This window comes from Melospiza melodia, chromosome 26, assembly GCF_035770615.1.
Source record: "Melospiza melodia melodia isolate bMelMel2 chromosome 26, bMelMel2.pri, whole genome shotgun sequence".
In the NCBI taxonomy this organism is placed as follows: Eukaryota; Metazoa; Chordata; class Aves; order Passeriformes; family Passerellidae; genus Melospiza; species Melospiza melodia.
Window position 1 is genome coordinate 3,639,337 of NC_086219.1, and position 27,964 is coordinate 3,667,300.

The 27,964-nt window shown below is 68.0% G+C and overlaps 3 protein-coding genes across 6 annotated transcripts; 1 reads left to right on the plus strand and 2 right to left on the minus strand.

The window, feature by feature from the left end:
• Positions 1–669: 669 nt before the first annotated feature.
• ESPN (espin) lies at positions 670–12,212 on the plus strand. 2 transcript variants are annotated; one of them, XM_063176851.1, is made up of 15 exons: positions 670–963; positions 1,750–1,943; positions 4,143–4,329; positions 4,416–4,598; positions 4,681–4,812; positions 4,896–5,070; positions 5,161–5,465; positions 6,990–7,151; positions 7,229–7,403; positions 7,691–7,717; positions 8,883–9,028; positions 9,117–9,398; positions 11,406–11,485; positions 11,567–11,578; positions 11,673–12,212. In XM_063176851.1, the coding sequence occupies exons 1-15, from the start codon at positions 670–672 to the stop codon at positions 11,818–11,820; spliced, it is 2,502 nt and encodes an 833-aa protein (XP_063032921.1). In that variant the 3' UTR covers positions 11,821–12,212. The 2 variants fall into 2 exon arrangements, with proteins under 2 accessions (XP_063032921.1, XP_063032922.1); XM_063176852.1 differs by lacking the exon at positions 7,691–7,717.
• A 252-nt stretch (positions 12,213–12,464) lies between these two features.
• On the minus strand, positions 12,465–16,111 carry TNFRSF25 (TNF receptor superfamily member 25). Its single transcript, XM_063177001.1, has 7 exons — positions 15,955–16,111; positions 14,253–14,448; positions 14,041–14,151; positions 13,813–13,965; positions 13,639–13,723; positions 13,473–13,534; positions 12,465–13,388 (listed from the first exon to the last, which is right to left on the minus strand). Exons 1-7 carry the CDS (start codon positions 15,982–15,984, stop codon positions 12,787–12,789), a joined length of 1,239 nt encoding a protein of 412 aa, XP_063033071.1. The 5' UTR covers positions 15,985–16,111; the 3' UTR covers positions 12,465–12,786.
• Positions 16,112–16,486: 375 nt separating this feature from the next.
• Positions 16,487–27,739, minus strand: PLEKHG5 (pleckstrin homology and RhoGEF domain containing G5). Of its 3 annotated transcripts, XM_063176884.1 has the most exons (22): positions 27,660–27,739; positions 25,678–25,754; positions 23,240–23,369; positions 22,924–23,026; positions 22,783–22,843; positions 22,586–22,677; positions 22,373–22,509; positions 22,148–22,296; positions 21,384–21,452; positions 20,502–20,687; positions 20,162–20,332; positions 19,993–20,088; positions 19,869–19,919; positions 19,609–19,758; positions 19,421–19,531; positions 19,201–19,350; positions 18,988–19,125; positions 18,705–18,824; positions 18,471–18,603; positions 18,289–18,401; positions 18,055–18,209; positions 17,182–17,980 (listed from the first exon to the last, which is right to left on the minus strand). In XM_063176884.1, the coding sequence occupies exons 3-22, from the start codon at positions 23,280–23,282 to the stop codon at positions 17,182–17,184; spliced, it is 3,027 nt and encodes a 1,008-aa protein (XP_063032954.1). In that variant the 5' UTR covers positions 23,283–23,369; positions 25,678–25,754; positions 27,660–27,739. The 3 variants fall into 3 exon arrangements, with proteins under 3 accessions (XP_063032952.1, XP_063032953.1, XP_063032954.1); XM_063176882.1 differs by lacking the exons at positions 21,384–21,452; positions 27,660–27,739 and adding an exon at positions 16,487–17,090 and having other exon boundaries at positions 17,186–17,980; positions 25,678–25,797; XM_063176883.1 differs by lacking the exons at positions 21,384–21,452; positions 22,148–22,296; positions 22,373–22,509; ... (4 more) ...; positions 25,678–25,754; positions 27,660–27,739 and adding exons at positions 16,487–17,090; positions 20,845–20,990 and having other exon boundaries at positions 17,186–17,980.
• Positions 27,740–27,964: the final 225 nt, after the last annotated feature.

Below are 27,964 nucleotides of genomic sequence, written 5' to 3' on the forward strand. Positions count from 1 at the left end.
CGGTGCTGATCGAGGAGCACCTCCGCTGTCCGCGGTGCTGACGGAGGGTCTCCCGCCTGTCCGCCCGCGCCGCCCGCTGCCCCGGCAGCGATTCGTAAAACAACTTTTCAGCGGCGGCCGGGACCGGACCGCTGCAGGGCTGGGTGGATACCAAAGCGGACCGTGCCTGGCTGCCGGCATCCCGCCGCCGGCTGAGGCGGGACAGCCTCCCGCCCAGAGCCCCCCGTTCTGCCTGAACGGCCAGGACCGGCAGCGCACGTCGAGGGTGCCGGAGGAGCCCATCTTTGCCGCGCCTCTTGCCTGGGCGGGCGGCGGGAGGGGACACCCGTGGGGCCGCTACACGAGGCCGAGGACAGGCAGCTGGGAACGGTCCGCTTTGGGGTCCACCCGGACTTGCACCGGTGCCGGTCCTGGTCCCGTCCGCCACTCCGCAAAGCGCGGCTGCCCCAGCAGGGGCCGAGGGGAGCGGGGCGGGGGTCCCGAGCAGCGGGCAATCGCCGCGCCGTCGGGCGGGGCGGGCGGAGGGGCGGCCCCGGGGGAGGGAGAGGAGGAGCCGGCGGGGCCGGGGGGCGGCGGGGCGGGAGCGCCGCACAGTGCCAAGCGGCGGCCGGGGCCGCCGGGGCCGGGGCCGCCACCGGGGCCGCTGGGGCCGGGGCCGCCGCCGCCGGGATGGCGCTGGAGCGGGCGCTGCAGGCGGCGCGACAGGGAGACGTGGAGGCGCTGCGGGGGCTGCGGGCGGCCGGGCTGCTGCGGCCGGGGCTGCGGGACGCCCTGGGCGCGTCCCCCGCGCACCACGCCGCCCGCGCCGGTCGCCTCGCCTGCCTCCGGTACCTGGCGGCCGAGGCCGCGCTCCGCGGGGACGCGAGGGCGCGGAACGGGGCCACACCGGCCCACGACGCCGCCGCCACCGGCAACCTCGCCTGTCTCCAGTGGCTGCTCACGCAGGGGGGCTGCGGCGTGCAGGTGCGAGCGGGGGCGCGGGGGGCGGCGGAGGGGCCCTCGGTGGCGCGGGCGGCCGGGGAGGCGTTCCGCGGTCCCGTGTGGGTGGCGGTGGCCGCGGGGACACGGTCACGCGTGGTGCTTTCCGCCCTGCCGACGGCCAGCCGGGGTCCGTCCCAGCCGGCACGGGCAGGGCTCCGCCGCGCATAGCGGCCGGCATCCCACGGACCCGGAGAGTCCCCGGCATCCCGGAGGGGCTCAGCCGTGAGGGCAGCACATATTGCCCGGGGCTGCCGCCCCCTCCGCGGTTACACAACGGCGGGACCGCGGCGGTAAGCGGCTTGCCCCGGGGCCGGCCGAGAGTTAAAGACATGTGACGGCCGAAGGAAGAGGAGGCGGCGGGGCTGGGAGAGGAGATTAATCGGGAAGGAAGGGGTCAGCACGCATCTGCGACCTCCTGGCCAGGGGCCAGCGCTACCCGCGCCCCACCGAGCGCGGAGGGCGGACGGGCCGGCGGCACAGCGGGGCTCGGCGGCGAGTTCGCTGTTAGGGGCTCCGAACAAGGAGGGCATTGTGCTGCACTCACTGTGTGCGGACGCAGGCCCCTGACGGAGGCAGACACGCTGGTCCCACGGTCGCTCCGATGCTCTGTGCTCCTGCTCCGGCCCCGCTCCGTACGGACGGAACTCCACCCTGTCCGCCCCACCCGCCTGGCACAGCTCCGGGCTGGGGGATGCCCCTGCGGTCCCCAACCCCCTTGCCGGAAGGGCTGGTGCCTGGCGCTGACAGCCGTCCCACTTCCTCCTGCAGGACACAGACAACTCTGGTGCCACCATCCTGCACCTGGCAGCCCGCTTCGGTCACCACGAGGTGATCGAGTGGCTCCTCCGCTTCGGAGGCAGCGACCCCACGGCAGCCACCAACACGGGAGCGCTGCCCGTCCACTACGCCGCGGTGAAAGGGGATTTCCCTTCCCTGCGACTCCTCTTGGGACACTGCCCCAGGTAACTGCTGGCAGCGAGAAGGGTCTGCCGGAAGGCTGGCACCCACCAGCAGGAGCGGGGTTAGTGGGAGAACGGGGTGCGGCTGTGTCCCCAACCCTCCCTCCAGCCACCGGGCAAGGTGCCAGCACTGGGGACGAATGCTGCAGCCACCCTGGTCCCCCAGCTCCAAGGGCAACGCGGCCGCGTTATCAGGCCGGGCAGGCAGCTGCATCTTCTTTATGGCCCAGAAAGAAAGGGAGAGGAGGAGAGGGGCGAGCGCTGGCAGAAATATTGTCACTGGCCGCTGAGTCGGCTCCTGGCGCGGGGCGATAACACAGCCGCCTTTGTCCGCCCGCTGTTATGTAAATGGATTAGGCTGACCGCCGAGGAGAGGCTGCTCCCCGTGCCGGAGACGACCTTTCCGCTTGCCCAGGTCCGTGGGCATTGCTGGGCACGGCAGCCTCTCCCGGACGGCTCCGTGGCGGCAGCATCCCCTTTTTTCCTCCTGAGCGGTGCCCGGGGCCGGGCTGGTGCCCCCGTTACGTAGCACAGCAGCCCACAGGGCCCGCGATGCCGGGCCTGGCCACGAGGCCGCAGCAGGTGATTAGGTGGCCGCTAATCCGATTTCCTGTGGTGGGCAGAGGCCACTAGAAATAACCCAGAGACCCAGCCAAAGCGGAGCCGGGGGGATGCGCTGTTGGTCCACATTGTCCCTGGAAGGCTCCAGGGTTGTGGATGGGAGGGATTGCAGAGCTCTCCCACATCCAGGGAGTCCTGAGGCAGCGGAATGTGAACCAGCACTCGGCACCCCTCTGTCTCTGGGTGCCACAACACCAGAGCTCTGCATCTTCTCCTCAAGGCAGAGCCACAGAGATCCCTGAACCCCTTGGCACTCACTGGCCAGAGCTGTCCCAGCCCCAGTTCTTTATCTCCTTGCCCCAGGTGCGCCAGCTTAGCCCTGAGCACTTCTGGGATTAACCCCTGCAGCCCAAGCCCGGCCCCAAACCGGTCACTGCTCCTGCTCGACGCCCACCGTGCCAGCCCAGGTGTGGCACGGCGCTCGCATTGCCTTTCACGCCGCTTGCCGGGGTTGTTCCGCTGCTGTCACCGCCTTCCCCCTGAATTATTTAGGGCTGGCCCTGCTCCCAGCCCCGCGCCTGCCCGGAGGCTCCGTTACAGCTGCGAAATCCAATCCGCGGTGCCGCTGCGGGATGCTCCCGGCCCACCTTCGCATCGCCCCCGGCAGCCGGCGGCCCAGCATGGGGGCTCAGCCATCTGCCAAAGCAGTTTAGCGGCAGGGCCCGAGTGGCTTAACCCCTTCCCAATTACTGAGAAATGGGAATCAGGGACTGCCCCTGTGCCTGAGCTCCTGCTGACTTCAGCACCCCAATCTGCAGCTGCCCCAAGCCCCATCCCCAGCTCGGGGAGCCCACGGGGCTGTGCCAGCCTGGCACTGCTGGGCACGGGGCAGGCACTCGGTGGCACGGCACGCAAGGGACAGCGGGAAGGGAGTGCTGGCCACAGCCCGTCTCACAGTTACAGGGATCAATTATTTAGGGCCTGCGATCGTTGCGATAACAGAGCAGAGTATTTATTGCTCTTCCTTTTTTAAATATTCAACAGGGTTTGTTTTTTTTTTTTTTATGGAGCACTTAATAAAACAGCTTCCTGTGGGGTCGGGAGGCAGGATGTGGGGATGTGGGATGCAGATTATGGGTCTGTGGGGTAAAAGATGTGGGATTCAGGATTTGGGTTGTACAATTTGGGATACACAATTCAGGATGAGAGACACGAGGATGCCAAGGCCTTTTGGGGCAGCGAAGGGACACCAGCACCTAGCAGCTGGGCATCATGGCGCAGGTTGGCCTTTCCCCGCCGGCTCCACGGCCGGTGCTGTGTAAGCAGCTTACTTTAAAATACGACTAAATTGCAGTGTCCAAAAACAGCCGGAGGAAGGAGCTTAGCCTAAGCAGGCTGATTAACTTAGTGACCTCCCGCTGCAGCTGCAGCCACCGCAGCAGCACCGGGACCCATGGGAAGCCATGGGGTGGACAGCTCCCAGCCCTGGCACTGCCCTGCCTGCCCACAGCTGTTTCCCCTGCACCTGCCCGTTTTCCTTGTGTCCTACAAGCCCCCATGTCCCTGTATCCTGCCCGCCCCTTGTCCCACCCTTGGCAGCAGCAGTGGCCACAGGTGACGGGCGCTGTGCCCCACTTGCAGCACACTGAGTGCCCAGACCAAGACGGGGGCCACCCCGCTGTACCTCGCCTGCCAGGAAGGCCACCTGGAGATCATCCAGTACCTGGTGCAGGACTGTGGGGCTGACCCCCACGCTCGGGCTTATGACGGCATGACCCCACTGCACGCCGCTGCCCAGATGGGCCACAACACTGTCATCGTGTGGCTGGTAAGCGCTGTCCGGGCGCGGCAGGCCATGGTGGCAAAGTGAGGTGGCACAGGGCCCCAGCGCTCAGCCCGCCTGCCCACACACAGATGAGCTTCACGACGGTGAGCCTGTCGGAGCGGGATGCTGAGGGGGCCACAGCCATGCACTTTGCCGCCAGCCGTGGCCACGCCAAGGTGCTGAGCTGGCTGCTGCTGCACGGCGGGGAGATCACCGCCGACGGCTGGGGCGGCACGCCGCTGCACGATGCCGCCGAGAATGGCGAGCTGGAGGTGGGTGCTGGTGGCCAACAGGGTGTCAGGGCAAGGGGAGGGCCTTCCTTCCAGCCCTGCCGTGCGCCCCCACTCTCCCCAGTGCTGCCAGATCCTGGTGGTGAACGGTGCCGACCTCAGCATCCGTGACCAGGATGGCTACACAGCGGCCGACCTCGCCGACTACAACGGCCACAGCCACTGCGCCCAGTACCTGCGCACCGTGGAGAACATGGTACAGGGATGAGGGCGTGGGGAGCACACGGGGAGCACCGGGGCCTCCCCAGCCCTGCCCTGACCCCTGGGCTGTGCCAGCAGAGCGTGGAGCACCGCGTGCTGTCCCGAGACCCCTCGGCGGACGGGGAATGCCGCCAGCCCGACTCGGGCATGTCCTCGCCCAACACCACGGCGTCGGTGCCCCAGGCACGCTTCGAGGTGGGCTCCCCTGCCAGCACCCTCTCCAACTACGACTCCTGCCACTCCAGCCAGTCCAGCACCGGGGAGAAGAGGGGCGGCCCCCCAGGGGCCCCCGCCGCCCGTGAGTGCGGGGCCAGGGGGCGCGGGGCGGGGGGCGCGGGTCCAGCCCCCCCTGACCCCCTGCCCTGCGCAGGGGTGCCTGAGCCGGCGCTGGCGGACATGCAGGCGTACATGGACATGCTGGACCCTGAGATGCGGCCGCGGGGCCGGGGCCCAGCAGGCGAGGGTCCCCCGCCGCCACCACCCCCTGCCTTCCCCCCACCGCCACCCCCACCCCCCAGCACCCGGCCACCCCCGCCACCCCCTGGCTACCCTGCACCTGCGCCCCCCGCTGCCCCCCACACCGCTGACATCTACGTGCGGGCCAAGAACAACCTGCGGCATGTGGAGAGCCAGGCGCTGCGCCGAGAGGTACGGCCCCATGCACCGTGTCCCCTGCACCACGCCCCAGACACAGCAAGAGGGACACACCACCCGGGAGGGACATGCCACAGGGCACCCGTCCATCTGAGCAGTTGTTGCCTGCACTGGGAGGGGACAGTCCCAGCCGGAGGCCACATGCCTGCAATGCTGGCATGCGCTGGGAGGGCTGGGGCTCAGCCAGCAGTGAGGATGCAGCAAGGTGGGCTCAGTGAGGCTCTGGTGGCTCCATGGCACTGGGTGGGCCATGCACTGGCTGGGGCACCGGGCAGCACCACGCCATGGCAGCCGCGCCCATGGGCCCGGCGATACCACAGGCACCGTGCCGAGCTGGGCGTGGGCAGCTGCGCAGGCGGTAACCCGAGCGGCCGGCTCCGGTGTCGCCCGCGCCACAGGTGTCGGGTGGCACAGCCAGCGCTGCCAGGAGCTGAGAGGGCTCAGCCAGGCGTGCACAGGTAAGAGGGGTGCAGCCCTCCATGGCGGGCTGGGGGGGCATAAGGATGCAGTAGGTTTGGGGCCGCCCTGACCCCCTACCGTGGCTCTCGCCACCTCACCAGGGGCAGGATTCTGGGCATGGTCAGGACACTGGCAGAGCCCAATGCTCTGGGGGACAGGGCACATGGGATGGGGGTCTCAGCAGAGCAGTGTGTGCCAGGCACGTGGTGGGTTTGGGACCCCACAGTGCTCCTTGTGCATGGCCTTGGCTCCTTAGTGCTTGCCAGGGCAATGGACTGCCTTGGGGAGGTGTGAGCGTGCGGCAGAGCGGTGCCACAGCGGTGTGGGTGCCCCATGGAATGGGGCTCAGCAGCACAGACCCTTGTGCCAGACCGGGGCTGGGACTGCCGGAGTGGGAGCCAGGCTTGGCACAATTCCCATGGCAGCTGCATTAGGAAGCACTGAGCTGACGTTTGTTGACTTAGCTGGGGCTGGTGGCGGTGGCAGCGAGCAGCTGGGCTCGCCGTGAAAATGCCATGGGTGGAGGTGGCATCGGGGAAATGCAAATAGTGGGGCCCCAAGCAAGGGGAGCAGGGCTGTGCCACGATGGCACCCCGAGCCCAGGCAGCAGGCACAGCCCCCTGCAGCGCAGCACTCGGCAGCACAGCTCGCAAAGCCGCTGTGGAATGCGCCGGGGTGAGCTGAGGCTGCGCTGCTTGAGAGCCCTGTTCAGAGGGAGGTTTGGAAGCCGGCCCCAGCCCCGCGCGGGATAAGCTTCCTGTAATCCGCGGGGCTGGGGCTCGGCACTCCTGTTCCCAGGGGGTTATCCCGGGGGAGGCTTGGACAGGATCCTGGGCACAGCTATGGGGTCACAGTGCCAGGCACTGATGCCGCACGCTGCCAACATGGCACGCAGCCCCTGGTAGAGCCGTCTGCCGAACAGACCCCAGGGCACGCACCCGTTGTCCGTCCCAGCTCTGCATCTGCCCCAAGGCAAACTGGCACGGTCCTACTCCACTCCAGCCCTGTGCCACGGTCACAGCCGGGCACGGCGGGGCTGAGGTGGGCTCCCCATTGCAGCTGGCATCGCGTGACAGCAGCCCCGAGGGCCTGCGCCGGGCCGACTCCAGCAGGCGGTCAAGGAATTTCGGCAAGCAGCCGAGCACCGGTGACTACTACAAGCACCTGGGGCACGTCGTGGCCGAGCAGCCAGGCCCGCAGCGAATGGCGCACACCGAGGAGGTGAGCCCTGCCCCGCGAGGCCGTGCCCAGCTCAGCGGCACGGGCACCGAGCAACGCCTGCCCATGCTCCCTTCCAGGCATCACCCATCTCGACGGACACCATGAGCAATGGGGAGAGCAAGTCCGGTGCCGAGCTGCCGCCCCCACCGCCGCCCCCGCCGCTGCCCGACACCGCCTGCCCGACGCCCCCACCGCCGCCCCCGCTGGCCGAGACTCCCGCCGGCCCCCGCCGCTCCTCGTCCTCTACGGGAAGTAAGTGGCAGGGTGCCGGGTGGGCACGGGGAGCGATCCTGGGCACCGTCCCGTTGGCTGCACTGTGGCATTGACCTCCTTGGCTCGTCTCCTCCCGCGGCGCTCGGGCCGCGCGGCTCCTGACAGCCTCTCTGTCCTTCTCTCCTCCGGTGTCGGCGCGGGGGCTCCCACGCCCGCTCGCCCCTGCCTGCTCTCACTGCTGGCCGCTTCTCTTCTCTCTTGTCTCGCGGTGGCCAAATCCTTCCTCTGCCGCGCGCCCCGCGCCGCCTCTCTGCTTCTCTCCCTAGGAGGAAAGGCGCTCAGGCAGATGAAGAGTAAGTACCGCGGCCCCACGCTCCTCCCTGCTCGGGGGGTGCCCTGGCGCGGGGCACAGCCGGACAGGCCCCGTGCCGCGCCCGCGGGGCATCGATGGCATCGATGGCGACACCCGGGCGCCGCCACCTGCCCGCCCTCGCTGCCGCGCGTCGCCGGTGCCACGCGGGACGCCGAGCGGCGGTGCGGGGCCGCCGGAGGCGCCAGGGCAGGGCTGGCAGGGCCGGGCAGCGGCGGCCCCGCACACACAGAGCGCCTTTGTTCGCGCTCAGCCGGCCGGCGTGACCCCGCCACGTGAGCGCTGCGGCCGCTCCCCCGGCGCTGAGCGCAGCCCGCGGGCTTGGCCGCTGCTCGGCGCCCGCTTTATTAGCGCCGGCTCCCGGCACCGGGGGGTCCCAGCCGGCGCTGGATGGCAGCGCGAGCGTCCCGCTGGGCCCTCAGCACCCGCAGCCCTCTGGCTCCGAGCGGGGCGAGCTGCGGGCGCCGGCCGCGGGGAGGGGGCTCTGCCTTGGCACGGTACCATGGGACTTTAGGGAGTCACGCATGGCTGGCACGGACGGTGGGTGCTCGCGAGGCGGGTGGCATGACTGTGGGGTGCAGGTGCCACGCAGCCCTTTGGGCACTGGGCTGGCAGGGAGTGTGGCTCAGGCTGTCGGTGCATCGCTGCCGGGAGATGCCAGGGGAGTGTAGGAGCTGTCCTGAAGTGGCAAGGCTGCCACCGGACACGGAGCCATCCCTCCAGAGGCACGCTTCTGTTGCGACACAGTGCCTCGGGGGCATGGAGTGGCATTCGGGGCTGGGGCCAGGCTGAGACCCTTGCAGCTGAGTGTTGGGGTGCCGGGGTGCTGCTGCAGCAGGGTGCCATGGACCCTGTAAGCTGCTGTTGGAGCGCTGTTCTTACAGATCTGTGGAGCTGGGGTGCCAGGCTGTTGAGTGCTGGGGGGTTGCTCCCCTGGGGTCTGATGGACCCGGGAGTTTGGTGATGTGCTGTTCCTGTGGATGCTGAGCTGGGTGTCTGGATGCTGCTTCAGGGGCTCCTGGATGGTGTGGAGGGGGCAGCCAGCCAGCCACCCCTTCACCCCCCTACCCTGCGAGCTGGTGGGGGATTCACAGGGGCAGGGAGATGGTGCTGCCGGGGTGCTTACTGCCCCTTCTGCCTCCTTTCAGGCACCAAGTCCTTCAACATGATGTCCCCCACCGGCGACAACTCGGAGCTGCTGGCCGAGATCAAAGCTGGGAAGAGCCTCAAGCCAACGCCACAGAGCAAAGGCTTCACTACTGTTTTCTCCGGCAGCGGCCAGGCAGGGGCCAACGTAGGTGGTGATGGGGGCCAGGGGAGCCGGCGGCGCGGCACGGCACGGCACGGCAAGTGCCCACCGCCCTCCCTCCCTCCTTCCACAGGCTGAGTCGCCAGTGTCCTCCCCGTCACCCACCAGGACGCCCACCCCGCCGGCCACCCCCGAGGCTGCCGGGCCGCCGCGCTGCTTGGCAGGGGGCTCTCCGGAGCCGGTGCTCAACGGGAGCTCGCCGGTGCCGGCAGCAGGCGCTGGGGCAGCGGCGGAGGTGGAGGCGCTGGTGCCCAGCCAGGACGAGCACGGCCGGCCCATCCCCGAGTGGAAGCGGCAGGTGATGGTTCGCAAGCTGCAGCTCCGCATGCAGGAGGAAGAGGAGCAGCGGCGCAAGGTAGGGGGGTCCCTCGTGCTGCGGCGGCGAGCGCGGCGCGGGCACGGCCCAAGCAGCTCAGGACCCGGCGAGACGGCGTGCGTGGCATTGCCCCCGGCTCCTAACTGGGCTGGGCACCACCCTACCTGCATGCAGGGGTGTCGCACCCCGGGGATGCCACACACGGCGGCAGCGGCGCGGGGGGCGTGCGGCACGGCCTCAGGAGCCCCTTTGCCCTCTCTCCCGCCGCAGCCTGGGAGCCGCTCGCCGCCCCTGTGCCGCGGGGGCGTACCGGGACCCGCCGGGCAGCCGATGCGGGAGGAGGACGTGCAGCACCTGGAGAGGCAGCTGGGGAGCCTGCGGGTGATGCACGAGGCGGGGCAGCCGCTTCCAGGGGGGCCGCAGGAGGAGCTGCTGCCCCTCGCACCGCTCTCCGCGCCCCCGGCACCCCCCCGGCGCTTCGCCCTCGCCCAGCAGGACGCGCCCGCCCGCGGCAGCCCGTCCCCCCCGGTGCCGAGGAGCGCGGCCGCAGCCCCGGCCACCCCGAGGGGCCGGGAGAGCCCCGGGGCGGGGGGAGCGGGGGGCGGCCCCGGTGCCCAGCACGACGCCCGCAGCGAGATCCTGGGCTGCGGTGTGTCCGTCCGCAGCCTCAAGGCCAACTACGAGGGGCCGGGGGGAGCCCCCGCGCCTGCCCCCAGGGTCACCAAGCGCAAGCGGGTGCAGCCCCCTGGTAGCGCCCGCCGGCCCATCCTGGAGGAGGAATACGGGGATGGGGCGCTGCGGAGGAGCAGGGCAGCGCTGCCAGAGCCCAGCAGCACACATGAACGCACCAAGGGGTGCAAGGAGCGCGCAGTCTTCCTCTTCCTGGAGCACTGGAAGAAGCGGGCGCTCTCGGCGGTGCCCGGGGAGGAGCGGGCACGGCGGCCGGGGAGGCGGCGACCGGCAGCGGGGCGGCTGCTGGCCCGCTGGAGGAGTGTTGCCCGCCGGGTCCCAGGGCGTCAGATCCGGCGGCTGAGCCGCACCACGGTGCTCTACTGGCCCCAACACTTCCTGCCCTACGTCGGCGGCTCTCCCATGCCCCACGACAGCCTCCCGCTCGACCTCTTCATGCTGGGCTACTTCCAGCTGCTGGAGATGCCCCTCAGCCCCGAGGAGCGGCGCTTCCGCCACCTCCTCTGCTATGAGATGTTTGACCGCCTGGGCACTCACAGCTGGCACCGCGTCCGCCGCTTCCACCGCACCGTGCTGGAGCAGATCGAGGCTGGCCACCGCCACTGGCTCGACGGCTTTGAGGACCTCGTGCAGGAGTTTTTTGGGGATGACCCCGTGGCAGTGGTAGAGAGCCTGGCAGAGCCCCCCAGCATGGCCCCGGAAGGGCAGGGGGCAGCAGTGCCGGTACCGGAGCTGGGAGAGTTCAGCGAGGAGGACCTCTGCCGCTTCATTGACCGCAGCTTCTCCTTCTGGAAGGAGAAGGAGGCGGAGATGTTCGACACTTGATTCCAACGAGATGCTGCAGGCCGTGCCAGCGGTGTGGCATGGGGCAGCAGCAAGCTCAGGGGACAGCTGTGGGCTGGTGCAGGGTGCGCTCTCCTGCCTCGGTGGCTCGTGGTGCAGCTGAGCTTGGCAGAAGGCTGGGCGCTGTTCTGCGGCCCCGGGCCGAGGTTGCAGTGTGTGCCGCTTGCCGTGGCTGTGTGTTGTGTGGGAGGCGCAGCGGCGGGGCCGCGCTCCCCTCTGGTGTGGCGTTTGCGGTGCCGGGGCAGTGTGGGCCCCCGCGTGTCGTGCAATAAAGCTGTGGTGTGCTGCAAGGGCTGTGGCCACGCCACGCGCTCCTTCCTCCTCCCGGCGCCGGCGGAAGGTGGGCACCGAAGTGGGCACCGTCGGCGAGCCGTGTGCCGGTGAACCCCACCGGTACCGTGCCACGGAGGGCGCTGCCAGAGGGATTCGGTGCCGCGCCCCAGGATGATGCTGCGGCCCCACGGTGCCGGCAGTGAGGGCGGGCAGTGCCGGTAACTCGGCTGTCTGTTGCAGGAGAAGGAAGAGGAGGCGCGCCTGGCCAGCATGCCGGCCTGGAGGAGGGACATCCTGCGCAAGAAGCTGGAGGAGGAGAGGTGAGCCAGGGTCGGGGGATGCTGCTCCAGCTGGTGGCTCCCGCGGCTCTACTAACCCCGGTGTTCCCTTTGCCTTCGCAGGGAGCAGAAACGGTGAGTGCAGCGAGCCCCTTCCCTGGGTGGGCGGGCACGGCGGCCCCCGCGGCTCTGGTGACCGCGGCGCCCTGTGCCCTGTGCTGCTGAGCAGGAAAGAGCAGGAGAAGCTGAAGCGGGAGGAGGAGGAGAAGGAGAAGGAGCAGTCGGAAAAGCTAAGGACTCTCGGGTACGATGAGACAAAGCTGGCGCCCTGGCAGCGACAGATCATCCTCAAGAAGGGGGACATAGCCAAGCACTAGCCACGCCACACCGCATCCTGGCTCTTCGCAGCAGGAGGAGACTGGCAGGTCCTCCCGTGGACCGCGACATGCTTCGGCACCCTCCTCCTGCCGTGGATGGCCACATAGCCCAACCCAGAGAACCCCTCCCCACCGCCCCAGGCACCCGTAGCCCCCCGTACCCCCACTCCCCGCTGCCGCCAGCCCACCGCTCCCCCGCGCTGCCCGATGCAAAGCGAGCGTGGGACACGCGGCTCCCCGCGCCCCGCCCGCCTCGGCCGGGCTCACCGCACGCCCCGCTGGCACCACTCGCAGCGCGCTCTCCCTCACCACTGCCCCTCCAGAGCCGCTCCAGGCCAGCCTCAGGCTCAGCTCTGCCCAGACCGCCTGCCTTTCCAGCGATTAAAACGATAAACCCCGCCAGCAGTGCCCCGCGCCTTCCTGGGGCTCCCCGCAGCACCCCCCAGCCACGCCACGCTCGCCCACAGCGGTGCCCCCTCACCAACATCACCACAAGCACCCCGACACCCACACTGCCCGCATCTCTGCCAGCACCCACAGTCCCCGTCACCTGTGGGTGCCACATCACCGGTGGCGGCGCTGGGGCCAGCAGTGCCCCGGTGCCCGCTGACACGGCCCCGTGAAGAAGGGTCAGAGCTGGCGGATGGAGAACACACCACTTTATTGGGGAGGGGAAGGAGCGCCCGGCAGGGGCAGCCTTGAGAACTATCCCATGGGTTCGGGTGGGCTCGGTGCCCGCTCGTCCCGCGAGGGGCTGGGCAGCCGACGATGTGCTGGGGCATGGGGTCCTCCCCGGCCCTGGGGGCAGGAGGACATAAATAGGGGGAACAGGCAGGTGGGAAGGGGACATAAAACTGACATAAAATGTCTACACGGCATAAGTAACAATACTTAGGGGTGTGGCTGGGTGCCCAGTGATGTGCGGAGGTGTCGGGCCCTCCCTGTGCCAGGGTGCTGGCGCTGGGGTCAGGGTCCCACGGGCAGACTCTGGCGCAGTGCCTCAGCACAGCCAGCCAGCTCCATGCGCTCCAGGGCGGCAAAGACTTGGTCCAGCGTGGCACTGGTCTGCTGGCACCAGCGCTTCAGCATCTCGTACTGCTGGTCACGGATGTGCACCACCTCCAGCTCTACCAGCTCAATCTCTGCCTCCCGCAGCTCCAGCATCCTCATGAACTCCTTCCAGCGCCGCACTGGCACCACGTCGATGACGGCGTAGAGCTGGCTGCCCTGCAGCAAGGCGCCGCGGGGCTCTGGGGATGAGGAGGGCTTTCCTTCCTCACTGGGTGGCTCACGCAGCAACGCCTCCTGTTGGAAGCTCTTCTTTGCTGCGCCAGTGCCTCGCCCTGTCTCTTGTGGGGAGTATGGGTGGGTCCAGCACGGGTTGTGCCACCTCCAGGCGTTGAACTGGTACCATGGTGTGGCTGCAGCCCCGGGCATTGAGGTGGTGGCCTGTGCCATGGGGTGGGGACCACCCCCATGCCAGAGCCTCTTCCTCTTGTGGTAGATGGCCAGGGCACCCAGGAAGAGAGGCCCGGTGAGTCCCAGTAGGATGTACTCCAGACCTGAGCCTGAAAGGAGGAGCAGGAGCATTCCCATCAGCTGGCCAGCACGGTGACTGCACACCACCAACCCTGGCCCCATTGTCCCCATACCTTTGTTGTTGTTGCTGCCGCACACTTGCTGGCACTCGTTGCCACACGTGTCCACGGCGCGCCTGCAAGGAGATGGGACCCATGGGTGCCATGCTGTGCCATGCTGTGCCATGCTATGCCACACCACAGCCCCACATGCATCCCTGGCTGGAGGGTCAATGCTTACATGTGACATGGCCGGCATTCATCACCCTCTTTGTAGAAGTCAGGCTTGCAGCTGCTGTCACAAAGTGCGTCCTGCAACTCTGAGCCTGGGGAAAGGGTGGGAATGAGGCGGGGTGGCACAGCCAGAGGTGACACAGCTGGCAGGCTGTGCCGTGGGGCAGCTGGCAGCACTCACAGGGTCGCTGGATGAGCCGTCCAGGGCAGGTCTGGCACTTCTTGCAAGAGAACTCGGTGCACAGCGTGTCAACGCAATCACGGAATCGGCCGGGCTCACAGCCACAAGCGATGTTGCTGGTGGCCGAGCAGTTGCTCAGCACACTCTGGAAAGCTGCAGAGAGCAGGCAGTGAGCAGCATGGCACAGCACTGCATGGCACAGCACGGGGTGTTGTGGTGCCAGCTCACCGTGTTGGTCACACTCGTAGCAGGCCTCGCACTCGCTGAGGGTGTTGGGCCGGGTGCGGAAGGTGCCGGCAGGACAGGGATCACACACGCAGGCCTCTCTCAGGAATGTCCCTGCAGGCACAGTGGGGTGACAGGGAGCACGGCCACCTGAGCAAGGCACCCTCTGTGCCAGGGTGTGCTGTGCCATGCCGCAGGGACCGGGCAGCGCTCACCTGCGGGACACTGAGGGCAGCACTGACGAGCAGTCTCCACCCAGTTCATGCCGTCAGGGCACTGCCGTCTGTCCGTGTGTCTCCTCAGGCGGAGGAGTGGCTGCACCAGGACCCGCCGCCCTCGCAGCACGGCGCGGTCCCGCCACCCTGGGGGCTGCGATTCGCTGGCTGCCAGCCACAGCGCTGCCAAGGTCACCTGCAAGCGGGGAGAGAGCAGGGCTGCAGGCAGACGGGTTGCTCCAGGAGCCTGTGGGGACAGCCCTCACACACCAGCTCATGCTGGGCTATCAGAGCCAGAGCCATACCTGGAACTGTGTGGACAGCGGTGCCTGCGCAAGGCTGAGCGGCTGAAGCCGCGGCCCTCCGCCCCAGAGCCGCGTGGGTGCGCTGCCCCAGGGCTGGGAATGCCCCGCGGCAGCCCCTGTGCTCTGCTTTCTCCGCAGTACACGAGCAAGCAATTTCCTGCCGGGGGCCACTGTGCCACAGCCTGTGCCCAGGGGGGTGCCAAGGTGCCCCCGCGGGCTCTGCAAATGGTGCTTCCATGCTGGCACTGTGGGGAGCGGCACCGAGATGCTCGGCAGGACCCTGCCACGTCCCCAGGGATGGGGACCAGTGAGTCAGGCACACGGTGGTGCCAGAGATCGCCGGCTCAGGGAGCTGTCGGTAGCCGGGCGCGTAGGGGTTAACGCTGCCAGCTTTGACTTTCCTGGGGTTTATCTCCCTCACAGAGGAGGTGATTTCCTCCCCGAAAGGAAGCCGTGCCTGGCTCACGCTCTCCCCGATGCTATCGCGCCCCGTTACGCGCGTCCCAAAGTAGGTCACGGCTCCCCCGCGGGGTGCCAGGTGCCGTCCGCAGGGCAGCCCTGCTCCCCTGGAAGCCCCGGTGGGCGCAGCGAGCGGTGCCCACGCTGACACCCCTTCCACAGGCCGGGCCGGGGGCTGAGAGGGCCGTGGCACTGCCAGCGTGGGCAGGGAGCCAGGGGATTCCTCGCTGGGGGCTGGATTTCCCAGCCGTGATGGCCCCGATTACGGCAGTTGAATCATTTTCTACTAAACCCTCCGCCACCGGCAGACTGGAAACCGCGCTGGGCCGCCCCGCTGGCGGAGCGCTGCCGGCAGATCCGGGCGCTGCCTCAGCCCCGGCTGGCAGCGGCACATCTGAGTCACCGCTGAGGCACGACCGTCCCCAGCGGGGCCCTGCCCGCGCACCCCGCCCGCCGACGGGCACTGCCCGTGCCCAGCGCGGCCAGCAGGTGCCCGGTGGGCACGGGGCTGGCACCGCGCTGGGGACAGCCCTCCGCTGGTGCCGTGCCGGCGCCTCTCCCCCGTAACGCAGCTGTCGGTGCCGGGGTTGGCACCCGAGCCCCGAGGGCAGCTGCCCGCGGTCTGTGGGCACAGCCACTCCCCAGGCACTGCCCTGCTGTAGCCCCAGGACTGACCCCGCCCTTCCCGCGGCCGCATCCGCTCTGTGGCCGGGATTTCACGGCCGGTGGCCCCGCGGTCACGCCACACCGCCAATGTTTTGGTGCGGCACAGCCCAGCCCCGGCTGTTAGCCAGAGGGGGAAGCGGTTTTGGCACGCTTGGCACTGGGGTTAATCCATCTTCCTCCCTCCCTCCTCCAGACCCGCTACGGCCACAGCCGTGGGACACCCCACAATTGGTGCCAGCGCTCCGTGGGACCCCCCAGGCCACCGCACTCACCCAAGCCACCCCAGGGCAGCAACACTTCATCCTTGTGGCCGATGCGGCTGGGTCATGCCGGGGCGCTGCGGGGAGCGGCGCAGGTGCAGGGGGGTGTCGGGGCAGCTCCGTGCCCGGGCAGGGTGCCCCGGCACCCCACGGCTGCCGTCAGCAGCACGCGACGCGCGGCGAGTGAGCGCCAGCCCTCCCCAGACAGGCTTTTACACCCAACCGCAGAGGGAGGAAATGCTTTTTTGGAAATGAGTCCAGGGGGTACGAAACCACATGACGGGAGCGCTGGGCGCGGGAGGGACCTGCAGAGCCTCGCTGCAGACCCGGCCGCCGCCCTCCCTCCGTTGGCGGGGGTGGCAGGGGTGGCAGGGGACGTGGGGAGCAGTGCAGACCCCACCCCAGGGCTCCATCCCCACCCCGAGCTCCAGAACGGGAGGCTGGAACTGGTCCCATCCCCTTTTTGTCTGTCTCCACCATGCACCCACCCAGGTGATGCCCAGCCTCGGGTGCTGCTGAAGCCAAAGGAAAGGAGAGGCAGACATGAGCGTGCACCAGCTGGTTTTATTGCTCAGCTGGGACGTGGAGTGCAGCTTAGCATGGGGGGGCAGCCGGGGCTGCGGCCGCCGTGCGTGTCCCACCGTGTCTCCCACACTCCAGTCCCAGGTGCTGCCATCCACTGCCAGCCCACAGGGCAAACCTGCCCCAGCCCCGCGCCATCCTCTCCTGCCCCCAGCCCCAGCCTCCTCCCTGCCCTGCCCACAGCACCGTGCCACCGGCACCACGTCCCTCTCAGCACCTTCCCCGCTCACCCCTGCCGACGTCGTCACCCCTTCCTCGCCTGCAAGAGCTGACCCTCAGTCTCCCACAGCCCCCCACAGCCCCAGGGCCCCCTGCCCCACAACTCTCGTGTCTGTGGACAGGGGGTTCAGCACAAGCCACGTGCCATGTCCAGCCCCGCACCACCGTGCCCAGGACACGTCCTCGCCAAGGGGACTGCTCTGCATCCCCATCCATGTCCCCAGCAGCGCGGCCTCCCAGTGCCTGCTCTGCCCGGCCCCGGCTTTACGCTACGGTTAGAAGCAGGAGAAGCTCCTTGGTACATCCGTGCATCTGTCCTTTTCCATGCCAGCGGCTCTCAGACCTCCCTGCAAGACACAGAGTGGGGACAGATGCCTTCAGCACTGGGACTCGGTCCCCTGCAAGGGCTGGGGCACCCCAGGAGCAGGCAGCCTGTGCTTACGAGGCCGTCAGCGTGGAGTTGAGCAGCAGCGTGGTCCGGATGCGGTACAGCTGCGCCAGAGTCAGCTTGCGGTGCTGCGCCGCCTGCGGGTCCGACAGGGTGCGGCGGGCAGGGGGCTGGGGGTCGCGCCTGAGCTCCCCCGGGAGGGATGCCGGGCTCTCGGCCGGCCCCTCTGGCTCTGAGAGCTCCGACGTGGAGCTGCCGCTGCTGCCGGGGGCAGCCTGAGGTGCGGGCTCTTGGCCAGTCCGGGGGGAGCCAGCACAGAGGTCAGAGAGGCTGCGGCTTTGGCTTAGGGGGCCTGGGGAGGTGGGGGACAGGAGCTGGGGCAAGCTGGCCTCCGACTTGGACTTGAGCACCCTGGCCGGGCACGGCAGGAGCTGCACGGGCGTCCGGCGGCGCAGGCGGGGCGAGGCCGGCCGTGGGGCGGGAGGGGCCGGGCAGGGCTCCTGCCCCTCCTCGGCCGCCCCCTCGGGCTGCTGGCCAAAGTCCCGCAGCGAGGCAGGGGAGAGCGTGCCATAGGCGCTGTCGATGGAGGACGAGCGGCAGCCGCTGCCTGGGGAGGCCACGCCGTGGGGCAGGGGAACAGGCAGGGCCCCTGCAGGCAGCTCCTGCGTGGGGGTATCGGTGGAGGTGGGGGTCTCCACAGAGGTGCCAGTGCCGATGGAGGTGCTGGTGCCAACAGAGGAGGCATCCGAGGTGGAGCTGAAGGGTCCTGCGTCCCAGTCTGGGGAGGAGAGCTCGTCGCCACCCTCTGCTGCCACCATGGCGAGCGTCTCGGTGGAGCCGTCGGAGGGGCTGTGGAGGCAAGAAGGTGAGGAGGGGCCTGTGCCAGGCTGGGGGTGTGCAGGTCCCTCCCTCCTGCTCCCTACCACTGCTGCGAGTCCGGGCTGGCGCTGCTGTGGTGTAGGATGGTTGGTGAACTGGCAGCTGAAGTGCCACTCTCACCATCATCCTCCTCATCCTCCTCGTCCTCCTCCTCCCGCTCCTCCATGCGCCGGCGCTGCCGCAGCCTCTGCAGCAGGTTCTGGGATGGGGGGGTCATAGTGAGGAAGGGGGGGTGCACAGGGAACCCACGGGTCCCCCACCCGCCCGTGTGCCCTCACCTGGGCATTGCGCACTGCCTCGACCCAGCTGCGGCACAGCTGCCCGCTGCTCTGGAAGGTGTAGGCGGCCACAGCGCTGCCCAGCTCGTTCAGGTAGATGAGGAGGAAGGAGCCTGTGGGCAGGGGCTGTCAGCAGTGCCCAGGGACCTCCCTGTAGCCCCCCTTATGCCCAGTGCTCTCACCTGGGTCTCTGAGCTCCCGGCAAACAACTCTGTCCACCAGCAAGGGCTGCCGGATCACCTTGGTGCGCTCAGCCTTCTTGAAGGGCTTGGTGATGAGGAACAGGTCGGTGAAGAGGAAGCAGTAGACGTCCATCTGTGGGTGAGAGTGGAGCCATGGGCACCAGTCGGTGCAGTGAGTGAGGGTGGGTGGGCAGGGGCTGGAGCTGAGCCCTCCCTGTCCCCTGCAGTCCTCACCTTGCTGTCTTTACCTTCCCGCATCCTCAGGCTGCCCTCGAGGAGGAGCTGCCGGGTATCCTCCGGGGAGGTGCCGGGGATGGGGGCCGTCAGGTCCAGCCTCAGGAACTCCTTAAGCAGCTGCCAGAAACCCCCAGGGTCAGCATGGGGTGCATGGGGTAACATAACATGGTGCAGCATGGGGTGGCTTGGCACGAAGCGACATAGGGTGGAACAGCAGAGTGGCAGAGGGTGGCATTGAGTGCCATGGCATGAGATGGCAGCTCCACCATGTCCAGCCCACCTTGTCCACCTCGTCTGTGCTGCCCTCCACCACCTCGTAGGCATCAATCCTGCTGAGGATGGCATCCAGGCGCTGCCGCTCCTGCCGCTGGCGCATCCGCGAGTTGACGTCGTTGATGAAGCGCTCCACGGAGCTGATCTGTGCCAGGAGGGGTGGTGGGTTTGAGGGGCCAGGGGCCACCAACCCTGCTGCCCCCCACCCCTGATCCCTTACCATAGTGGTGATGGCATCACGGGCACGTGGATCATCCGTCTTCTTCAGGATGGACTTGAGGAGCAGCGGGTACTTGGTGAGGCGCTGGTGAGGTTTCACCAGCATGTCGCTCAGCTTCAGGCGGCTGCACTGCTCCTGCTTCTCAGCCCACTGTGGCACCCAGGCATTAGCACCAGCACCAGCCCAGCCCTGCCCCAGCCCCAGCCCAGCCTCCCCTTACCGTCACATAGGTGCGGAAGAGCTCGCTGTCCCGCAGCAGGGTCCGCATGTACTCCATGCAGCCCTCCTCCTCCATGCAATACCGCACGTAGGGCTTGAAGAGGGACCCGAACTGGGGGACACGAGGTGGTCACCACGCAGCACACGGCATGGCATGGCTGCCCGCTGTGGCATGGCATCCCCACTCACCATCTTGAAGCCATCGAGGAAGTCAATGGGGTCGAGCAGTGCCCCAGTCCGCCGCGCCTTGGCCAGCACTGGGGCCATGACGCTGCGCCACAGCTTGCAGTGCAGCCAGATGATCTCCCCAATGTTGCTGAAGAGCCGCTCGGCATCCACCTGTGGGGGCGAGGTGGGCAGTGCTGGGGAGTGGCACCTCCACCCTGCAGCATGGCGAGGCTGAGGATCCATCCATGAACACCCTGTCCAATGCAGCCCCCTCCACTCACCTCAGACAGCAGCCCTGACTCCTGCAGGTTCACCAGGCAGGACAGAAAGAGCTGTGGGGAGGGAATGGAGAGGCAGTGAGCTGCAGCCACAGCCCCCAGCCCCAGCACATGTGCCAAGACTCACATCAGTGATGACTTTGAGGTTCCGGATGTAGGTGGCCTCTGTGTGCAGCAGCTCCCAGATGGCTTCCTGCTGGTGGCACTGCCGGCGCGACAGGACCTGCCAGGCTGAGCGTCAGCGCCGTGCCAGGGCCTGGGCACAGCCCCTGAGGCTCCCCAGGCACTGTCCCTACCTCTGTGCCCTGGATGATCTGCTGCCAGCTGTCCTCCAGCGCCAGCCCAGCCTCGTCCCCATCCTCCTCCCAGGAGTCGCGGTCGAAGCGGAGCTGGGGCGGCAGCTTGGGCAGCCCGAAGGTGCTGTAGGCGTGCAGCCTGTTCACCAGCTGCTCCAGCTTCTCTGTCTCCTGGACAAAAGCAGGGCACAGAACTGGTTGGAGGCCAGCGGGCATGTCCCATGGACCACCTCACCCTGCCTGTGAAATGAGGGTCTTGAGCCCCGGGGGGACCCATCCCATGTCCCCAGCAGAGCCACAGGCAGTCCCCACACCCCTCCCCTGCCTGCATCCCACCTACCCGCCCGAAGGAGCCCGCGCTGGTCCCGGAGCCAAAGAAGCCGCTGAAGCGACTGGCAGCGCGGTTCTTCCAGGTGTCAGTGCCATTGGTGGGCAGAGAGCTGCTGCTGTGCAGGGCTGGCTCGGGGCTGGGGATGCTGCTGTCCCCCAGGAACTCTGTTATGTTCTTCCTCCGCCGTCCCGGAGCCTGCAATGAGGACAGGCAGCGTCCCCAGGGTCAGTGCCAGCGCTGCGGGCAGCATGGGGACAGCGGCCTGGCTGACCTCGAGCACCGTGGGACAGACGGACACCCCGGGCAGTGGGGTCCCCCGGCCAAGCTCCCCTGCCCGCACTGACCTGCCTACCTGCATCCCGGGGGTGCAGGGCCCCGGGGACGGAGGGCCCCGGGTGCTGCCCGGCCAAGCCCGGCCGGCCATGGACAAGCGGCCCCGGCAGCGGGGGGGGCTCAGGGCATCCCGAGGGTCGCAGCACCCGCCCGGGCCGTCCGTCCAGCCGCACTCCCGGCTCGGACCGCAGAGCCGGGGCCGGGCAGGCTGTGGCCGAGCTCCTCCGAAACAAAAGGAGGTGGGGCCAGCGCCGAAAACCTAATTTCCCTCCTCGGCAGATAAGCTACCAGAGCTGAACAATTCACCGGCGGAGATCAAAGCCCCCCGGCTGGTCGCAAGAGCTGGGTCACGGCCAAGCTGCTCCCGCCGCCCCGGGCAGCGCTGCAGCGGCTGCTCCCTGCGTGTCCCCGGGATGCGGCCGGGGCACAAAACGCAGCAGGATCGGGGCTCCCTGCCTGCCACCCAGCCCTGGGAAGCGGCATGCTGCTGCCACTGCCCCGCCACGTCCGCAGGGCCAGGCGGGAAGAGCTGCCACGGGCACCTTCGCCATTACTCACCGCGCTGTCGCTTCTCCAGACGCCCCGGCTGCCCCCAGCCCCATCGCCTCGGGGCCACTTGGGACCCGCCTGCCCCCAGGAAGGAGATAGGGACCAAGACCTCCATAGAGGTGCCTGGTTGCCCTCTTGTCCCCTGGCCCTGCTGGAGCCTTGCCGGTCCTGCAGCCAGGCGTCGTAGTGCTGGACACGGGTGGCCACTAGCCCTGGCCAGGCAGCCAGGTTGCCGCCCTCAGGGCCTGCTGGCACAGCACCAAGCACCGTGTCCCCCTGGCGGGACCCTGCAGAGCTTCTCCCTTCAGGCCGGGCGCCCTGCTCCCATGGGAGCGGCGCCCAGCCCGGTCCCACGCCCTATCTGGGGCCAGGGTCCATGGGGCAGGACAGAGCTGCTGTGCTCAGCAGCTGCCAGCAGCTGAGAGGAGGGAGGGCTGGTGGCCAGGGCGAGTCCCAGAGCTGGGGTGGCACCGAGTGGCAGCAAACACTGGGGCCCCCAGGGCTCCTGTTTGCCTTTGCCTTGGTGCCAGCCTACACCTGGCACAGCCAAAGGGCTGGTGCTGCTGCTTGAGCTGCTAGACCGCCATGGTGGAGCCAGCACAGCACAGCACAGCACAGCCAGGAGAAAATGTGGATCTTGGGGACTCCAGGGGGATCTTCAACCCACACTATACATGACCTCTCTTCACCAGAAAGAATGGCTATGGGGGGATCACACATTCTGTCATGCCATCCCAAATTCCTCCCTTCCCAGAGCTAGCACTGGCACTCACCAGGCTCTCAGTGCCCTCCCGGCGTCCTGGCAGCGGCTCCAGCACCGGCCCAAGGAATGCAGCGCTGCTGGCAGGGTGCAGGATGGGCAGGCTGGCCGACCGGGCATCTCGCACTGCCTGCTCCACCTTCAGCTCATCCCCGGGCTTGGCTGTGGGAGCATCACCTTGTCAGTGTCCCCTGGGAGCTCTGGAGCAGCCAGGCCTCCCTCGGGGCCCCCTCAGCACCTTTCACCCTCAGGTAGTGTCCCCCGAAGCGAAATGCCTCGAACTGCAGCGACAGCGGCGTGTGCGACTGGTCCAGGTAGATGTCCACCTTGCCCAGCTCAATGGCCTTCCTCTCAAAGATTGGCAGCAGCACTTCCCTGCAGGACATGAGCCCCACATTTGTCTCTGCATCTGTCCCCACATTGTCCCTTGTCCTGTCCCCAGCAGACTCACCCTAGCGACTTCTTCTTCACAGCTGGCACGATCTCTGCCTCAATGTCGATGCTGAGGTCAAACTTCAAGGTGAAGCACTCCTTGCTGGGGTCCTGGGGGCAGGGGGCAACTGCTTGCCCGGGGGTCCCTCCCTCCCTCCCACCAGGGCCATCCTGCTGCCCTGCTGGGTTCCCCAGGGAGAGGAGCCGGTGCCTTACGTCCGTGTGTCTGCGCCAAGCCTTCTTCTTGGGCAGCTTCAGCGCTGAGCTCCTGCGCTCCCTGCGGGCACAGGGAGGGCAGGGTGACGGGGGTGCCACGGGTTGGGGCTGCCCACGGGCTGTGCGGGGCTGGGGGCTCACCCTCTGCTCTCTGCCGGACCCTCCTCCTCCTCCTCCACGTCAGAGGCAGGGCTGGTGCGCGGGGGGCACGAACGCGTGGACATGTTGCGGGCCAGGATGGAGCCTGCAAAGGGGCATCGAGCTGGGCTGTGACAGCTCCCCCAGCCCCGTGTTGGCTCTTGCTGCACCCCACTCCCATCCCTGAGCTGCACCAGCCCCAAGTGCACTCCATCGCTCCCATCCCATCCCAGAGCTGCACCAGCCCCAGGTGCACTCCATCAGTCCCATCCCATCCCACAGCCGCGGGGCAGCGGTGGCACAGCTGGCTCGGGCTCACCTTGCGGGGACAGGTCGAAGCGGATGTGGCCATCGAAGTGCATGGCGCCATGGAGGCGGCCATCGCAGAGCTCACACAGGCTGAGGGGGCCGCTGGGGCTCAGCTGCCGGCACTCGGCGTGGTGGCATTCCTGCGGGGACATGTGTCCATCAGGCAGGGCCTGCCCGCTGTGGTGTGTTCACAGGAGGGATGGGCAGCACCACGAGCAGCAGGGCACCCTCTGCCACCACATTGTTCACAGGGATGCTGAACGCAGAGCGGGCACGGGGAAAGCAGCATGACCAGGACATGGCGGTGTGGCAGCGGGTGCTGTAAGTGGGTGATGACAATGACACGGGGGGTTCTGCCCCACAGAGCCCCGCCCTGCTCCACCGCAATGAGCAGAGACCCCGGGACACCTGCACATGCAGAGGCCTGGCCAAGGAGCTGCGGGACAGGCAGCCACCTGCACCGTGGCACCAGCACCTCAGCAGAGACCCGGGAGGCCGCCCTGGCACCCCCAGCCCCTTTGTGCTGACGAGAGCCGTGTCCCCGCGGCAGGACGGAGGAAGCGAGCGTCTGCAGGCAAACAATGCTCCAAGCCGGCGGGTTTCCTCCGATTGTGTGCGGCCACGGCCGCGGCCCCAGCCCCTCCAGACATTCACAGCGGGTTATTTTTAAACCCCCGGCCAGGCCCCCAGCACAGTGCACTGCCTGTGTTCTCTGGCCAGTGCCCTCCTCACTGGGGCTCCTTCTGGCCCCGCTCCTGGGGACGGTGGTGCCGCCGCCCACTGCACCGCTGACACAGCCCCATCCCCGTGTGGGACCCCCAGCGCCACCCTGCCCGCGGAGGGTGCGAGGGTGCGGGGAGGAGGCGGCCCTGCCCGGGCTTGCCTGCAGAGCTCCGCGCTGCTGCTGCGGGGAGGAAGCGCCTGTGCAGCTCCAGCCGCCCCCACTTCCTGCCCTCCTTCCTCCCGGCGCTGCTGAGGTCAGCGCTGACGCGCTCCCACCACCCGCGCTCTCTCCGAGGGGCCGCTGCTCCCCCTGCAGCACCCCCTGCCATCCACCGGTGCCCTATCGCGGGCCTCGACACGGCCTCAGCACACCCTGTACCCTCAGCCCTCCTCCGCTGCCACCGTGTGCCCCACAGCGTGGCCATCGTGACACCTGTCACAAGCACATTGTGTGAAAAATCCTTTCCTTAGGATTTTTCCCCCTGAGAAGCTGAGAGGCCTCAAGAACAAAATGTAAACGATGGTTATCTGCTGCTGTGGAATGCAACAAGTAGATCTGTGATTAGTCTCGTGTAGCTGTTTCTAATTAATGGCCAATCACAGTCAGCTAGCTCGGACTCTCTGTCCTAGACACAAGCCTTTGTTATTCATTCCTTCTTTTTCTACTCTTAGCTAGATGAATTACTCTACTCTAGCTTCTGATGAAATCCTTTCTTCTATTCTCTTTGTATAGTTTTAACATAATATATATAATAAAATAATAAATCAAGCCTTCTGAAACATTGAGTCAGATCCTCATCTCTTCCCTCATCCTAAGACCCCTGTGAACACGGTCACAGACACCTGCAAGTGGGAGTATGGCCGCAGGCTGCAGGCAGTGCCCACAGCTGGCACCCATTCACTGAGATCCCCTGGGAGGCCTGGCAGCCGCCCTAGAGGGATGCACAGGGGGCTCCTCATCCCCCCTGTGCCAGCAGCTCATCCCTGGGCTCAGCCCCACAGGAGGGGCCAGGCGGGATGGCCAAACCCCCCTGCCCACCCCGGATCGGCTCCTGATCCCAGCCCCACGGAACTCCCAGCACACGTCCCTCAGCAGGCGCCTCACAAAGCGAGGGGGGATCACGATCCCGCACCGTGGCACGGCAGGATGAGCCCCCAGCCCGACCAGCTCCCCCTGCCCACCCTTCCCGCTACCTGCCAGGCCCCATCAGGGCTCGGGTGACAGCGGCGGGGTGGCCTCAGTCGCTCCCGGCAGTGCCAGCCGCGCTCCTGGGCAGCTGCAGCCCAGTGCCACGTGTGCCCCAGCAGCAGCGGCCCTGCCAGCCCGCCGTGCAAACAGAGCACCGGCACACCCCCGGTGCTGTGCTGCCTGCTGCGCCGGGGACACCGCCCGCGGCCCCGCGCTGCGAGCCAGGGTGGGTCCGGCCCTGCTGCCGGAGGGAGAGAAAGGATCCTAAATCTGCCCTGGTTTCACGTTAGCGAGCGGAGAACAGACGGGCTGGAGCGGATTAGCCCAAATCAAGGCAGCTCGGGGAAAGGCGTAAACCGCCGCTGTGCCGTTAAATGCCAGCAGGACCCGGACACCAGCGGGGAATGCCCGGCAGGCCAAGGCTGCCGACCAGGGCAGGGGCCCTTCAGGGAGCGACGGGTTGGGCAGAGCCGTCCGCTGCCCCTTCTCGCCCCCAAGACCCCTGGCAGCAGCTGCCCCCACCCCGCAGGACCCACCTTGGCCGCCCTCCTCTCTCCAGCGCAGTCGGGATTCTGGCAGTGCAGCGCTGTCTCCTCTTCTGGGCACGGCTCGGCTGTGGAGAGAGCAGGGTCAGTGCCTGGGTGCTGTGCTGAGGCCCCCACACCGGGAATCCCGGGTTTCAGAGCTCGGCAAAGCGCTCGGACTCAGCCCGCCCCACAGCTCATCCAGGGGAATGAAGCCCCAAGAGCCAGCGATGCCACGGGGACAGAATCCGGCACCTCCTGCTCAGCACCCCAGGGTACAGGATGAGGACACGGACCTGCCCCAGCTCCCCTTGGGCTGGCACAGCGTGGGGCTGCAGCAGCAGCACTAAATCTGCCGCTGTCAGCCCCCAACGAGGCTTAGGAGCCACTTTAAGCTTTGACAGTTAAATCGGCCTTAGGGACAAATCCTATTTTGAAGGCTTTTGTTATGTGTCGAACCTAATCGTTTAAAAATAACAGACTCGGGGCTGTTCGCAGCGGCAAACGAGCAGTACAGACACCCTCTGGCTGGACAGCCCCGCTGCAGGCAGGGATGCACCGTCGGGAAGCTGCTGCCGGGGATGCGGAGAGGCCAGATGGCACGGCTCTGCCACAATGGCACGGCTCTGCCAGGTGGCACGGCTCTGCCACAATGGCACGGCTCTGCCAGGTGGCACGGCTATTACACCAGCCCAGCGGCACAGGGACTTCCCCGCCGCACCGCTTCCATCTCCCGCATCCTTCCTGCCAACAAAAACAGCATCCACGCCGAGCCGAGCGAAACCGCGGCCAAGGCCGGGGTTCAGTCTGCGGGATAAAACAGTCTGCTTTTTGAGGCAGCGCTGAAAAAAAAATGCTGCTTCTGCCTGGAGAGGGGGAAGCAACTCGGGATGGTGCTGGCTGCTCAAGCTCCCATCTGGGAGGCGATCCCGAGGCTGCTGTGGCACCATGGACACTGCTGGATGCAGGAGTAGCCGGGCAGGGCTCAGCTCGTTGCCCTCCGGGAGTAGGGCCGGGAGCCGGGTTAGGAACCGGGCTGGGAGCCGGGCTAGGAACCGGGCTGGGAGCCGGGTTGGGAGCCGGGCCGGGAGCCGGGTTAGGAGCCGGGCCGGGAGCCGGGCGAGGAACAGGGCTGGGAGCCGGGTTAGGAGCCGAGTTAGGAGGCGGGCTGGGAGCCGGGCTAGGAACCGGGCTGGGAGCCGGGTTAGGAGCCGGGCCGGGAGCCGGGGCCGGGCGCTGCCCCCACGGCAGGAGCACAATGAGGCCTCTGTCCCCGCGGCCGCCCCGCAGCGCCCGCCGAGCTGGGCCGGCCCCCGCCCCCCGCCGCTGCCGTTTCACTTGACCTATCGGGAATAATAACGGAAACAAATAAGAAATTCTTTCATGCACCCAAGGGAAAGTTTCCCAAACTCACCAAAAACTAGAGGCTGGCCGAAGCGGCCGGCGGTGCCAGGGATCAGCCCCGCAGCACGGCCAGAGCCGCGTGGCCGCTCCCAAAATCCGACCCTGCCCGCGGGTCACTCATGCACCAGGGCTGGGACACGCGGGCTGGGAGCTCCTGCAGGGAGCCCCGCTTTGGGGCAGGGGCAGGAGCGTGTCCGGGTCCCCACCAGACACTTCGAGGGCTGCAGGAGAGATCCTGTCCCCATCAGCTCCTCTCCTCCCCGCCCGGTCACCTCCTCCTTCTCCTGCTGCCGGCTATGCTATCACAGCCGGCGCTCCCGGTGACGGCAAACGAGTTTTGAAACCGGATCGTCCTTGCTGCAGAGAGCACGGCAGCGGCAGCCGGCTGCTTCAAACGTCCGGGGGGTGCGGCGCCGGTGGCAGGGGCAGTTTGCTGAGCGCTCCCCAGCTGCACCTGCAGCATTCCCACGGCATCCCGGCCGCAGCAGCAGCTTCTCCCAACCCCTCACCCTCCTCACCAGGGCCGGAGGCTTTGGGGGCCGCGCTCAGCCACAGCCTGCTGGTTGCCCAAAGCCCCCCCAGCCACCTACCCCCGAGCTCCTCGCTGACATCCAGGCTGGAGCTCCAGGAGAAGCGCTCCACTGCCCCGTACTCCAGCCCTGCCAGGCCGGGCGGCAAAGCCTCCAGCTCGTAGGCACCCCGCTTCCTCCAGTACAGAAACATCCCGGGCTTGCGGCCGGGGGCCCCCCGCAGCCGTGCCCGCCCCGACGGGGCCACCGGTGGGACTAACGGAGGGAGACCGGCTCTGGCTTTAAGAGTGGGTCCCGGTCTCTGGACAAGCGGTGCATTGACGCCGCCGGCGGGAGCCGCGGGGCGGCCGAGGGTGCTGCTGGAG